Source organism: Pundamilia nyererei, unplaced genomic scaffold, assembly GCF_000239375.1.
Source record: "Pundamilia nyererei isolate P.nyererei 1_Seehausen unplaced genomic scaffold, PunNye1.0 scaffold00240, whole genome shotgun sequence".
NCBI lineage: Eukaryota > Metazoa > Chordata > Actinopteri > Cichliformes > Cichlidae > Pundamilia > Pundamilia nyererei.
The window spans coordinates 289,045-303,247 of NW_005187641.1; the positions used below are offsets into that span (position 1 = coordinate 289,045).

The 14,203-nt window shown below is 39.8% G+C and overlaps 2 protein-coding genes across 3 annotated transcripts in view; both read left to right on the top strand.

Moving 5' to 3' along the window:
• Window positions 1-389: 389 nt before the first annotated feature.
• LOC102208210 (mucin-17-like) lies at window positions 390-6,516 on the top strand. 2 transcript variants are annotated; one of them, XR_001290570.1, is made up of 9 exons: window positions 390-632; window positions 1,120-3,973; window positions 4,145-4,190; window positions 4,356-4,505; window positions 4,991-5,080; window positions 5,221-5,340; window positions 5,666-5,730; window positions 6,099-6,170; window positions 6,402-6,516. XR_001290570.1 is itself a non-coding variant. In XM_005749247.1 (8 exons), exons 2-8 carry the CDS (start codon window positions 1,229-1,231, stop codon window positions 6,449-6,451), a joined length of 3,273 nt encoding a protein of 1,090 aa, XP_005749304.1. In that variant the 5' UTR covers window positions 390-632; window positions 1,120-1,228; the 3' UTR covers window positions 6,452-6,516. The 2 variants fall into 2 exon arrangements, 1 of the variants encoding a protein (XP_005749304.1); XM_005749247.1 differs by lacking the exon at window positions 5,666-5,730.
• A 732-nt stretch (window positions 6,517-7,248) lies between these two features.
• The window catches only part of eif3c (eukaryotic translation initiation factor 3, subunit C), a 30,012-nt gene continuing 23,057 nt past the window's right edge, over window positions 7,249-14,203 (top strand). Inside the window, exons 1-13 of the mRNA XM_013914951.1 lie at window positions 7,249-7,319; window positions 10,596-10,710; window positions 10,802-10,867; window positions 10,965-11,154; window positions 11,248-11,373; window positions 11,601-11,658; window positions 12,238-12,347; window positions 12,467-12,627; window positions 12,744-12,879; window positions 13,167-13,270; window positions 13,468-13,609; window positions 13,806-13,931; window positions 14,089-14,189. Of these exons, the coding sequence (XP_013770405.1) occupies window positions 10,616-10,710; window positions 10,802-10,867; window positions 10,965-11,154; window positions 11,248-11,373; window positions 11,601-11,658; window positions 12,238-12,347; window positions 12,467-12,627; window positions 12,744-12,879; window positions 13,167-13,270; window positions 13,468-13,609; window positions 13,806-13,931; window positions 14,089-14,189 (1,415 nt within the window). The 5' untranslated portion in view covers window positions 7,249-7,319; window positions 10,596-10,615. The remainder of the gene's footprint in view (window positions 7,320-10,595; window positions 10,711-10,801; window positions 10,868-10,964; window positions 11,155-11,247; window positions 11,374-11,600; window positions 11,659-12,237; window positions 12,348-12,466; window positions 12,628-12,743; window positions 12,880-13,166; window positions 13,271-13,467; window positions 13,610-13,805; window positions 13,932-14,088; window positions 14,190-14,203) is intronic.

Sequence of the window (14,203 nt, forward strand, 5' to 3'; positions counted from 1 at the left end):
AATTAAATGACAGAAGCAGTTAAATGCTATTATATAATCATACAGACATTTGGGGGGGGGGTTGTTTTTTGTTATTTGTCTTTTTACAGTGGTGCCAGTGAGCTTTTTCTATAAGTTTACATATGTATTTCTTCTCGTTTAAGCCCAAATAGTCATACTGGCACATTTCTTTCATTTGCTATAGCTGCATTTTTTTTCTATGATGTAGAAAAACTGAGACATACTGTTGAAATTGCATTCCTTTTTTACATTAAGATGGATTACATGTGTAGTCAACCTTATTTACACACTGATTGAAAGGACCGTTTCACTGGCCCAGCCCACTTAAGCACACTTTAAAGGTCACGAAATGTTTTCAAAACAACGTTAGATGGCACTGTAACGCTATCGTCTGTGCATGAACACAGAAGAAGAATCCTTGCGTTATGATTGGTGTAAACCATCCAATGAGCGTGAAGGAAACTGACATTTTGAACTAGACAGGCGCTTCGTTGGTTAACAAGATAAACGTTTCAGAGTTTATGCTGATATTTATTTTGTAGTATCCGTGTTTGTCTTATCAAACCAGAATCTCGTTGAGACTAAAACAGTTTCACATCTATAAACATCCGCTAAGAAGTTCGTGTTTACAGGTAAGCAGAGCTGGTTCCGTTCTTCTAACAAACGTTACAAGGTTTTAGCTTAACCTATGCTCGTTCAAGATGATCTCGTGTTCCGAGCATTACATGAATGAAATAACTATTTATCGTAAATATGACATAGTAAACAATCGGAAAGCAACGTTTTCCAACCTAAAACCGCCGTAATCTCTACGTTACAAACCAAATCTGTGTTCCTAAGCTATGATGTTGCTGTATGCGTTACCTAATCTCTAGTTTTACTGGTTTAAAATAAATTGACATGGGTTTTGTTTTTTTGGGGGGTGTAACATTAGAAACTCAGCACAAGTTGAGATTACATAGTCGTCCGTTACTGTCGGTGCTAAATTGCATTTTGATTTTGCTGTTTTAATATCTAGTTTGTATAAATAAAATAGCTGTAAAATAATTCAGCAGTGAGACATTTTCATTCAGTTGCCTACATAAGCCAATGAAGTCAAGCTCTGTTTTCTTATTTTAGGCACAGGGAGTCTGAGACAGCTGATAATATGTGTGGAGTCTGAGTATTGCCCTCTGTTTTAAATAAGAAGCCCTTCATTTATTCTGTGAGAGAAGAAGCATCACCATCCATGGCCAACAAACCAACTGGGCGAGGCTTATACATTCAGGAAAATCCAGATGCCGATGAGTGCTGTGAAAACATTCCACCCGGGGGCACTATTAAAGCTGGGACTTCTAAACTCAAATGGCCCCATGAAGAAAACAAGCCTCTTTCTGACACCTGCACCTTTTCAACCCCTGCTCCAACAGGCAGCAAGCCAAAGTCACGGATTTCTTTCCAGTCTGCTCTGACACCAATTTTAAAATACTTAAATATCGGCAACAAACCTCCAGAAAGTTCAACACATAAAAATAATCGTCGTCAGACACTTTCTCTTTTCTCCTTTGGTGCAGCCACAGCAGATTGTCAAAAATCAACAAAAGGTTCTGTCCAACAGTTAAACTCAGATCCCCCTAGTAGCTATTCTGGGCAATTATTCAGTGACATGGATGGTCCTGTGTCCTTTCTAGGTGACGAATGCTTGCCAGAAGTGACCCTATTTGATTCTATGTGTGATTCTACCATACAGCTTACTAGAAATGACTCCCCTGCTCCTGACAGCGCACCTGCAACTTCTGCAAGCACAAGCCCTAAAATAAATATTCCTGAAATTCATCCTCCTGATCTTTCACAACATATGGCAACAACAGAGATTACAGACCCAGATGTCAAAATGATTGATGCCTCTCAGAACAAGCATGCTCCGGTCCCCTGGCTGATACTTGACAAATTCTTGCCAGAAATTACTCTCCTTGATGTTACACGTGATTCACCATTATCATCAGGAGAACAGACCACCTCCATGGATGTGACTCAGGCTCTTCCTCCACTTGATTTGAAACGCGACAGGTCTTTTAATGGAATGGAAAGTGGAAAAATCGCGGCACAGCCTAGCAGTTCAGATGTCATCTCGGGCGAAAAATTGCTAAGTACAAGTGTACAATCCGACAAGTGTGTGGGGGAAAGCACAGCAAAAACCTCTTTGGATATTACTATGGGAAGTGTTTTGGAAAATAGCAAGTCTTCATCAGAGCCCAGTGAATGTAATATAGAGACGAGTCAAGCATCGGCAGGGGATACACTTGGGAAAAATCCTGCTAATGTTACTCGAGAAATAATATCTTCTAGTGACATACCTGCAGACTCTAATGTGGAGTGCAGTGCTAATCAAAAAGTTACCTCAGAGATCCGGGAAGAGCCTGTGGAGTTTTCTGATAAACCTGAAGCTATCATTAAAGACCTGATTGCCAGCCATGAAGCAAAGTCAGCCAACGAGCCCAGTGGACAAAATATGAAGATGAGCTCAACATCACCTGATGATACATTCAGCAGTCAACCAGCTAATGTTACACATGACACAACCTCGTCCAATGACACGTCAGCTCAGAGTGTAAGGTCTACATCGAATATGGAGTGTAGTAGTAGTCAAAAGGACGCCCCCTCAGAACTTGTGGAATCTTGTCACAAAGTAAACGATGAGTTGAAAAACTATGCGACACAGCCAAACCCAAAAGCATCAAACTCCGGGAATGGAACATTTAATGTCGTGCAGGCCGCTGATCTGAGCATGTCTAATGATTTAAATACTACTGCTTCAGTTTCCCACTTTCAGAATAAGACACTTGATCTTCCTCCATTTAATGTAAGCTGCACCAAAGATGGGACTTCAGGTCAGGCAGGTTTTGGCACCACTGAAACATCCCCCATCACAAATCAAAATTGCTCATCTTTAAAGGAATGTGCTCCATTTGCTGTGCAGAACGCCACCTTTGAAAAGCATTCTCTGCATAAAAGCAGTGGCAGCACAGTATTAGGGGAAGACCTCAAGAACAACACCTTTGATTCTCAACCACCTTCCAAGAAGAGCGACACAATAACTTTGTTGGAAACGGTCCAGAGTGAAAGTAGCCAAATTACTTCAAAGCCTAATAGCACAAAAACTCTGACAGAAATGAGCTCATGTGACGGTCACCAAAGTGCTTCCAAGCCAAATGGAACAATAACTTTATCAGAGGTGAACCCGAGTGACGATCACCACAATACCTCCAGGCCCAATGGCACCATAACTTTGTCAGAAACAAGCTCATGCAACATCCGCCCGGGGTCTTCAGTCAAGCCCTCCACACCTGAAGTCAGTAATCTAACCACCAGCCCAAAAGACAACAATATTGACATTGCCCCTGATCTATCAAAGCATAATGTTACGACAGATGCTAAGGACCATAGTGGCAAGGAGGTTGAAACCCATGATGACGCTTCTGGCAGTGGCAGTTGTGAGACTAAAGATCTTTCAGGTCTGCCTGTGGTGGGCGGGCTCTCCGATTCTTTAAACCGTCAAAGCTTTGGTACAGTGAACCTCAAAGCCAAGTGTTTCAATTTGGATGACACCCTGGATTTAAAGGCAGACTGTTTGATTACTTCAACACCAATGACTAAATGTACAATGATCAACTTGAACACTGAGCAAGTTGAGGGCTTACACCTAGCAGTACAGAAGAAGCTGTACACAGATGGTCCCAGGAAGCCAGCTGATCAGGTGCCATCAGACCCATCAAACCTTGTCTGTGACCGTAAAACATTCTTGAAACAGCCAGCTGCTAAATCCCTTTGCCCTCCCCCGAAAGCTGGAGCTCAGCTGATGAAATCAAAGTCACATTCCTCAATTCCAGCCAGGTTGAATACAGTGGCATCCAACTTACCTACGAAAAGACAAAGAACCCAAGCTGAAGCTTCAAGAAACACTGCTGCCACTGCCCCTGATGCACCCCAGGGGGTAGGACTTAAATGTTTGCAAAATGTTGATATTACCATCTGAGAAAATCAACACAGGTTGAACCTATTAGTTATTATTTGTTCCATTTTATTTTGTACTGATTAAAAGCTGTACATCCATGTACTTGACAGTCTGTCGTTAACGTCCTCTTTTCGTGTGTGTGTATTTAAGACCACAGGAGTAACATCCTGCTACAACCTGCGTGCTACAGCAACAGGTAGGAAGTGTATATACCTTTGTTTTTAGATAGGTTTGCATAGGTCCCAGTTTTGTTATTCCCATAATCATGTGTTTAATAACCTCAGTGTAACTATGTACTGTATCTGTGTGTTCGCACGGTGCGTCCGGGGAATCTCTGTCTTCCCCTTTGTACCAATACCAGGATCCAAGCTGCCCGCTTGTGGCTCACAAAGATCGCAGTTTAGTGGAATCCCATCAGGGATCCAGAGAGCTACTATGTGTCTTAGGCCACCTTTAACAAGAAGCAGTACAGCAATTTCTTCAAGTACCGACAAGCTCTGTGGACCTACAGGTACTCACACATTTGTCAAACTGTATCTGTACATTAGAAAGTTTCAATTTGCCCTCACTTCAGATACACAGTAAAGTTGCCTTTCTTCTGATACTCGAGGGGGGAAAAAATTGATAAAAATGCAGCTGATGCCAAACTTCTATGTGTTTTCTGGTTTAATATTGCCTTCTTGTTCTTGAGTGTAACTAGTGGTTTTACACCTCATTGTAAACTCTCTGTATTTCCATTTATAAATGGCTTCTCTTGACTGGAGGTCTTGACAATGATCCTCTACTTCCTCCAGCGTGTTGTGGACTTTGGTAGATGTTGTGAAGTTGTTTTGTTTTTAACCATGGAAATAATTCTGTGATCATCTGCTTTAGTTGTCTTCTGTGGTCTTTCAGGCTTTTTATAGAGAAGGAAATTACTGTAGAAATGTATCTGATTTTTGTGAAAGATGTGTTCATTTATCTTTCTGTAACAGTTTCTCCTTTTTGTCTACATAGCAACTAACCCTGTGACCAAGACTTCACAAGCAAAGAAGCACCCTCTAACCAGAGCTGACAGTTTGCTAGTGTCAAAGAGGAAGAAAATGGGTAAATAAATAAGAAAATCATGCTCTAGTATTGCAGCCTTTTTAACAGCTTTGTTTGGTATTTTTGGTATTTGCATGAAGCTTGAAACCTAAGTGTAAGTGTACAGTCATGTAGATTTTTCTTTTTTCCACCCTTTGCAGATGCTTCTGATCCATGCAATAGTGTCGGAGCTCCAGTATCTGCCTGTGATGCTACAAACAAAGCGACAATCCTCAAGCAGCCCAGTAAGAGAGCTTTGCCTGCCAAAGCTCAAGGAGAAGGTATGTTGGAAATTTACTGGAATTTCTGCACTTGAAACTTGTGACATGGTTTGAACTTTATCTAAGTCACAGGTATAGAACAGTACTTCACTGTGTTTTCTAAAGATAAACTAATCAGTGCAGATTTCCTGATATGCCAAAGGGTTTGTTGGCTTTTTCCACTAAATGTTGGGCAGTTGGCCAAAGTTTGATGTGATTTATGCTGCTGAACAGCTTCACGAGCGCAGTAACCTGTAGTGAACTCCTGTGGTGCTTTCATGCTTTAAGAGGCTGCAGTGCCAGCATGTATGAGTGAACCCTCAAAAGCGTGTAATGCTCCCAACAGAGCCAGGCCCCTGAAACAGCCTGGAATCAGCAATAAAGCACCACTACCTAAAACCCAAATCCACAGTAAGTTGAGAGTGCTGAGGAGACAAGTCTCAGCTGTGTAATTTCTAGTGGACTGTTGGTACTCAGAACCAATTTGGTTGTTTTGTGTTTATTAAAATCACGTGTTCATGTTGTCTGAAGGTTACTTTTACTCTGTGTTGTTATTATTATGTGTTAATTGGATTTTAATTTCATGTCATACAATTGTGAACATTAAACGACAACAACAACTAACACAAGATTGTTAAGTCCTATGTATTCATACAATGTCCCAGTATATCAATTGCTATTTAAAGACAATGGTGAAAATAATTAGCATAGACTGTAAATTGTGGGCGTTACAATTTCCCATTTGTCCTCTTTAATTAATGATGCAAACTGTTTTTCAGGTTGTGCAAAATGTGCTGAGCTTGAAGAACAACTTAAACTGATATCAGAAGAAAACACAAGGCTGAAAGAAGGTATCAGATGGCCTGTTACTGTGGTTATATGGGTCTAAATTGTAGAAATTATTAAGAAGTCAGGAGACATTACAACTTGAAGAATTTGGACTTTACTCAATCAAATCATATCATATACTCAGTATTATCAAGTGATCCTCTTTTTTTCCCTTTTTGGTTATGTTATTTATGTTACACAAGCAATCTTTTATTGTAGGAACATAATTAAGTTTTCCTCTTTTTCTCTTCTAGAGTTGCTGAAATACACTAAACAAGATGTCCCAGTGAAATCCCGGTGTTAATACTTTAAAGCATATCTGCTGTTTTTAAATGTTAATAATTACGTAAAATAATTTACTCACTAAAGTAGAAATGTTTTTTGTTTTTTTCTATTTTGCAGTGAGGATGAGATTTTGTCTGTTTGTGTGTTTAACATTACACTGTTTATTTTCATCTCTAATAAATTTAATAATATGTGTTGGTCTTTCATTTGGTTGGTCTAACACTTTGGAGAGTGCTCTGCTGGGAGGACACATTTGAACACCTTTTTTTCAGTGTTTGGAAATTTCAGTCTTTGCGATTTAGAATTACTGTACTCAAATACTGATACTCATTGTCAAGCTGCCGGGTATAAATAAAACATAAGCATATTCAACACGCATAGCTACTGGCATTCCACCACTGAAATTAAATATTGTATAATAGATTAATATTCTATTGTTAAAAATATTGAATTTCCAGTGAAACCCTGTGACTTTGGATATCTTTATCTCAGGTTATTCAACACACTGGTATATCTCCATAAATACAAGAATACTGTGTAGGCAAATATTTACCATGCACTGCGATTTAAAAGCAAGGTTTTCCAATACAATATTATATAAAGGTATAGTTGTTAAAACTTTACCCGTATGTAATGCTTACACTGTTACTTTTGTCCAGTTTTGCTGGTGTAATCCCTTTCCTCGGAAGCAGTGGTGAACCAGCTAAGGAAAAATGGAGACCAACGATTCGTTTTTTTTCTCCAAACTCCCGTGAGAACAACAGAATGGGATTTTTAAATGCACTGTTTCAGCCGCTGAGTGGCGCTGTGAGCGGAGAGCCTTCAGTGCTGCGGACTATTCACGTTGTTGATCATCAGAGTACTTCCTGTTCTGACGAAATTGCCCGGTAAGAGTGCTGCACGCATTTTCTTTTCCTTCGACAAGAAAACTGGATTTTTAAACAGCTCAAACTAAACACCGCGGAATAACTTTTACTAGGTTGTAGGTGAGTTTAATTCACTAAGTGTGCGACTTTTTTGTATTTTCGTTTATTTGCCGTGAAAGCATTCTGGGTAAGGCGTGTAAGCCCAACAGCAACTTGGTTTTCATTTCTTTTGTCGACTGTAATCCAGTCTGTTTGCTAGCATTAGGCTAATATTCTGCGGTATAGACGCATTTAAGTGTCAGCACTATAAGGCCGGTGGACGTTTTTCTGGAAAATAATTAAAACATTTAAGTTTAAAAACTGCCTATATTTAAACTGCTATAAATAACTTGTTGGTCTATAATATGTGAAACATATATCAAATGTATCACTCATGAATGATATCAAGTCATCTTGAGCGACAAACAACATTCCACTAACAAGGTAGAAGCCGCAATCAGTTTTTGGCAATGACTTTTATAAATCCTGTATTTTCGCAGTTAAAAAAAATTCTTGTTGACTTTAAAAATGCCTCTTTTAAGAGTAATCTGGCCAAGAGGACAGCTGAAATTGCAACAAATACAACAATAGTTCTGTAAACATATTTTAAGTGGACAAAAGTGACTTGATGGATTATAATGTAAGTACAATAACACAGTTATAATGATACTTGAGAAACGGGTATTTTTTTAATTTTATATATAACTCCTTTGTAATACCTGTTCACCAAAGTCTTTTTAGCAACATACCTAACTATATTACACATAAAAAATACACGGAAACATTGGAAATCAGTTTTTGGCACAACACCAGTGTTTCAGATTGACTGGTGATGGTCAAACAGATGTGTGGCAAACTTGCTTTTCAGGAGCCGCTACCGTTAAACCAGCAAAAGCATCAAACTCTGGGAATGGGACATTTAATGTCATGCAGGCCGCTAATCTGAGCATGTCTAATGATTTAAATACTACTGCTTCAGTTTCCTACTCTCAGAATAAGACACCTGATCTTCCTCCATTTATTGTAAGCTGCACCAAAGCTGGGACAGGAACTTCAGGTCAGGAAGCTTTTGGCACCACTGAAACATCCCACATCAAAATTGCTCATCTGTAAGGCAATGTGCTCCATTTGCATCCTCTGCATAAATGCAGTGGCAGTACAGTATTAGGGGAAGACCTCAAGAACAACACCTTTGATTCTCAACCACCTTCCAAGAAGAGCGACACAATAACTTTGTTGGAAACGGTCCAGAGTGAAAGTAGCCAAATTTCTTCAAAGCCTAATAGCACAAAAACTCTGACAGAAAGGAGCTAAGGTAACGGGCACCAAAGTGTTTCCAAGCCAAATGGAACAATAACTTTATCAGAGGTGAACCCAAATGACAGTCACCACAATACCTCCAGGCTGAATGGCACCATAACTTTGTCAGAAACAAGCTCATGCAACATCCGCCCGAGGTCTTCAGACAAGCCCTCCACACCTGAAGTCAGTAATCTAACCACTAGCCCTAAAGACAACAATTCTGAAGTCGTCACGATCTATCAAAGCATAATGTGACACAGATGCTAAGGACCATAGTGGCAAGGAGGTTGAAACCCATGATGATGCTTCTGGCAGTGGCAGCTGTGAGACTAAAGATCTTTCAGGTCTGCCTGTGGTGGGCGGGCTCTCCGATTCTTTAAACCGTCAAAGCTTTGGTACAGTGAACCTCAAAGCCAAGTGTTTCAATTTGGATGACACTCTGGATTTAAAGGCAGACTGTTTGATTACTTCAACACCAATGACTAAATGTACAATGTTCAACTTGAACACTAAGAAAGTTGAGGGCTTACACCTAGGAGCACAGAAGAAGCTGAGGATGCAGGACACATTGAGCGATCCACAGCTAAGGAAAAGCCTTATCTGCAGTAACTTCATTCAGCAACCTGACTTTAGATAAATTACTCTGACAACATAGTTTTTCTTTCAGATTGAATGCACCTGCTGTGGAGAGTGGTACCGCACAGTGTGTGTTGACTTTTCTTGTGCAGAGAGCGATTACAGATGTAATCTGGTTGTAGGCTATGGCAGTTGGCCACAGGTGGCAGCAGTGAGATGTTCTCCATTTGAGACTGCTCCAGCTACTATGTGATACGTCAGTGGATCCAGCTACAAAATAGAGGTCATATGTAATTTGGGGAAATTAACTTATAAATATTCTTAACTTAGAAAGTTGACATTTTAAAACGAACTCACCTAAAAACTCCAAAACACATGACACACCAACTGGCACACAAGAGTTACTCACTTTCACAAGGTCTACTTAATCACACTGACTCTATTGCTTACTAATTATTGTCTAACTGCTGTACATTTACTGTATGTCCTATCTCCTCACAAATGTTTGTTAAATTAACCAAACAGTTCTCGCTAGCTGTGCTAATCAGTTATCCCATCATTTCAAATGTTTTTCAGAGAAAACACTATGAGACTATGATAAGAGGATGTGATGTTGCAACACCAGTCAAGGATTAATGTGTAATGTTTGCTGGAGACATATTTCTTTGTTATGGAAAAAAATATTAAAGTCATTATGAACAATAGGAGTGCTAATCTAATTTTGGTACCATTTTATTTAGTTTAAAGGTTTATTTGCGAGATCCACAAGAACAAAAAACAGTGAAAGTTACAATTATATTGTGCATAAAACTATAATTCAAACGTGGTAATAGAGCCAGGTGCAGATGTGTCAGAAGTTGATCTGACTGTAGGCTATGGCACTTGGCCACAGGTGATGCTAGTTGGCTCGACTCCATTTGAGTGCACACAAAGCAAACTGCATGCTTTATTTGTGGGGCGAAAATGCTGAAATTGGAATAATAAAATGTACGAGGGGAACAACAATGAAGACAAGATTCCCCAGATCATTGATTCTTGTCCTGTAAACAACATCTGCGTGGTGACGTTTATTTGCCGTTTTCGCAGTCGCCTCGTGAGAATATCGCCTCGTGCATGAGAATATCACCAGGTAAACTCAAGACAGTTAATGTTTTATTGTTGAAGAGTAAGAAGAAGTTTAAGGTAACCACACAAATGTCAAGGACGAAATATTCAGTGTGTATTTGCTGGTTTGTTGGTAGTGGCTCCTGAAAAACAAGTTTGGCACACATCTGTTTGACAGTGAATATCTTTGTCAGCTGAATATGTGCTGGTATACCACACGTAGAATCTGGAGCTGCATCTCTGTAATACCACTCATTACTTTGTATTTCTCTACAGATTGACAGCATCCTTCAGCAATGTCTCGATTCTTTGCCAGGTCTGACAGTGAGTCAGAGGAGTCCTCATCTGACGATGAGATCACTGATAAAGCACCAGGAGCCACTTTCAAGCAGTAAGTGAAACTTGGAATAAATCTCATCACAAGCTCATCACACACATTGTTCTTCCTGTAAAGATCTGACTTGTGCACTTGGTTTTCACAGGTCGCTGCTTCTTAGCGACGATGAGGAGGACACAAAAAGAGTGGTGCGCAGCGCCAAAGATAAAAGGTTGGTGTGGTATTTTTAAAAGGTCACAACTTTAAAGTCTATACAAAATTTTGCCCCTTTTTTCTTTCTTTTGACTAAATTTATTCTTGAATCTTAGGTTTGAAGAGTTGACGAACCTCATAAAGACTATCCGCAACGCTATGAAGATTCGAGACATGTCCAAATGTCTGGAGGAGTTTGAGCAGCTTTGTCGAGCCTTCCTTAAAAGCAAGAATATAGTGGATAAAGAGGGTATTCCTCCCTTCTATATCCGCCTTCTGGCTGACTTGGAGGACTACTTGAACCAGGTTAGTAGCTTGGACAAAAAAATTAAACTGCAATTTAATAATTTAATTGTCATTGTTTTTGTCCTAATCAAATACTTAACATTATTTTTACAGCTTTGGGAGGATAAAGAGGGGAAGAAGAAGATGAACAAGAACAATGCAAAAGCTCTCAGCACCCTGCGTCAGAAGATCCGCAAGTACAACAGAGACTTTGAGTCAGAAATAGCAGCATACAAGGAGGTAAAGTCAAAGACTAAATCTTCACGTTTATTTTCTATGCATTGTATGAATCTCTGGGGGGGGGGTGTAAACTTAGGTCTCATCAGATCTGTTCTGTGGTCAAAAGACTGTGAATGTGCTGAGCAGCTTCCTTCTGGTGTTATTAAATCTGGTGTGTTAGAATTTATACGAATTTCAGCCTTAAAAAAAGCAGTTATCAGAATGTCTTGTCTCTCTCTCCCTGCTAGAATCCACAGGAGTCTGCAGATGAGGAGGAGGAGGAGGAGAAGGAGCCAGAGGACTCTGGTGAGCTGGTTGTTTATACAGGTTATGTGTAAAGGATTCAAACTGGAAAGCATAGGATTCAATAGGGGCATAGGTGAAATGTGTCTATGTGTAGTGCACATGTCAAGTCTCATCATGAGTGATCAATCATTCTTGTACATCAACCTGTAGGCTGCCAGTGAAAATGGGCTTATTAAAAAAGACTGTTGAAGGTCCAGCTCCATGATATATTATACATATATTATACAGAATCTGAAGTTTAACTGCAAAAACTAAGCTGATTTTAAAAGTTTGTTCGGTTGAAACTTTTGACTGTTTTTAATCTACTCAGAAGAAACTCCAGCAGCAGATTAATCAGTTATAACTAATGAAGTTTAGAATGTTTTACGTAAATTATGAAGTTTACTTTGTACATTATTACTTTAAAAACTCAGTTTAAGAGTTTTTTGCCCCCTTTCATTACTTCATTCTGTGCTTCAGTCAGTCACATTTTCACGTGCTGTACAAAGATTAGCTGCAAATGATGAGATGATCAATGTGTGTTGGTGCTGAGGGGAAAGGAGCCAGCATCGTCTGATATTTGTCTTTTTGGTCCACAAGGCTCGTCCTCTGACAGTGAAGGAGAGGTGTCATCAAAGTCCTTCTTGAAGAAAAAGCCTGAGGCGCCTTCAGAAGCCACCGACCGTTCTCAGACTGCCAAGGAATCTGAGGTAAGAGGTCATTTAACTAAACTACAGCAAAAGATCTGGTGGGAAAGACAAAATACTTGCACAGTTTATTTGAGAGGATGCCTGAGCTAAGATTTTGAGTTTTTCCCTTCTCTCAAAAGGATAAGTCCTCTTCTTCTGATGAAGATGATGATGATGATGATGATGATGATGATGGAGACTGGAGCCCAAGCGACTCAGACAGCAGGAGTGAAACCTCTGATAAGGAAGAAGAAAATGCCTTAAAGAGGAAGCGTCTTGTGACCTTCCTCAAAGTTAAAAGGTCTAAATACTTTGAATATCTGTTCAGACACTTTTTTAGATTTTAAGTCAAATTTTACTGCAGAGAGAGTCATGTAGAGTGAATGTGTTGTTACCAAACACTGCGTCTGTCCTCAGGTCCCAGGACACTGAAAAGCCTGGAGTCAGGAAGGATGAGAGGAAGAAGAAGCCCAAACAGAAAGAACAAATTGAGGAGGAGGCTGAGGAGGAAGGAGGCTGGGAGAAGGTTAACAGAGGAGTACCTCTGGTTAAGGTAAAGAACAGATGGTAATATAAAACTGTTTGGACTTGATGCCGGCCGGACAGAAGAATAGATGCACCGGTGCTGCTTCTTATTTTAGTTTAGCTTGTTTGTGTTTCAGTGCCGACGTGTTCATTTATAGTAATGACAGTGATAAAAATCAACATGCCATTGTCTGGCTAATTTAACAAAATCAATGACTGTAAAAAGAAAAACTTGCCTCTAAGAGTTTATTCAACACGTTGTTTGTATTTTTAATTTTAAGTTTGGTTGTTTTTTCCCCCATTGCGACCATTCAGGAGAAACCCAAAATGTTTGCTAAAGGCACCGAGATCAACACAGCGGTGGTGGTGAAGAAGCTGAATGAGATCCTGCAAGCAAGAGGCAAAAAGGGAACAGACAGGTACGACTGCATTTATCACTAAAGCTTAAAAATATATATTTTAAAAAAGTTACGTATTCACACGACTGTTGATATCCAGTCAATGTAAAACCAGGCGTGTCATGTGGAAGTATGTCCACTATATGAATTTCAGAGAAATTCTTCTCCTGAACAAATCCTGACTCCTTTTTTTCTTTTTTCTCCTCCCTCACTGACAGGGCGGCTCAAATTGAGCTATTTCATGCTCTGGCAGCCATCGCTGCAGAGAATAACTTGGGCCAAGGTATCCTGGTCAAGATCAAGTTCAACATCATTGCCTCCTTGTACGACTACAACCCCAACCTGGCAGCCTTCATGAAAGTGAGTGACACTGCTTTTAATTCTTACAGTATAAACAAAACCAAAAGGGTTCCTGTGATTTACTGTAGTGTTTCATGTTACATGAAATATCTTAAAATTGCAAGTCATCACAAAAATTATTTGTGCTGTTTAACATTTTGGATTGAAAAGAATGAGTTCCTGAGTTGTGGTTCTTCTGGCTTGTCTCCTTTTTTAGCCTGACATGTGGAAAAAGTGTCTGGATTGTATAGATGAGCTGCTGGACATTCTCTTTGAGCACAACAACATCTTCATTGGAGAGAACATCGCAGAGGACAGCGAGAATCTGGCCGTCTCCGATCAGGTGATCCCACTCATCCACCCCAAGCAATCTGTGGACTTAAAGAAAGAAAGCAGTTTAGACTAATAAAACACTCACATAGCTGTTGAACTGTCTGCATTTGTATCAACTGTCTTGTGAACTATGGGCTGGTATTAATTTCTTTGTGTGTATTTGTTAGCCTTTCAGGGTGCGCGGATGCATCTTAACCCTGGTAGAAAGGATGGATGAAGAATTTACAAAGATCATGCAGAACACTGATCCCCACTCTCAGGGTGAGTGGTGCCAAAACCTGA

What these genes read in the sequence shown, in the direction of transcription:
- LOC102208210 (XM_005749247.1), top strand. Translation starts at nt 1,229, where the DNA reads ATGGCCAACAAACCAACTGGGCGAGGCTTATACATTCAGGAAAATCCA. An exon ending in CCTGCGTGCTACAGCAACAG is followed by an intron (nt 4,191 to 4,355) that starts GTAGGAAGTGTA and finishes TACCAATACCAG; the next exon opens with GATCCAAGCTGCCCGCTTGT. An exon ending in TGCCAAAGCTCAAGGAGAAG is followed by an intron (nt 5,341 to 6,098) that starts GTATGTTGGAAA and finishes ACTGTTTTTCAG; the next exon opens with GTTGTGCAAAATGTGCTGAG.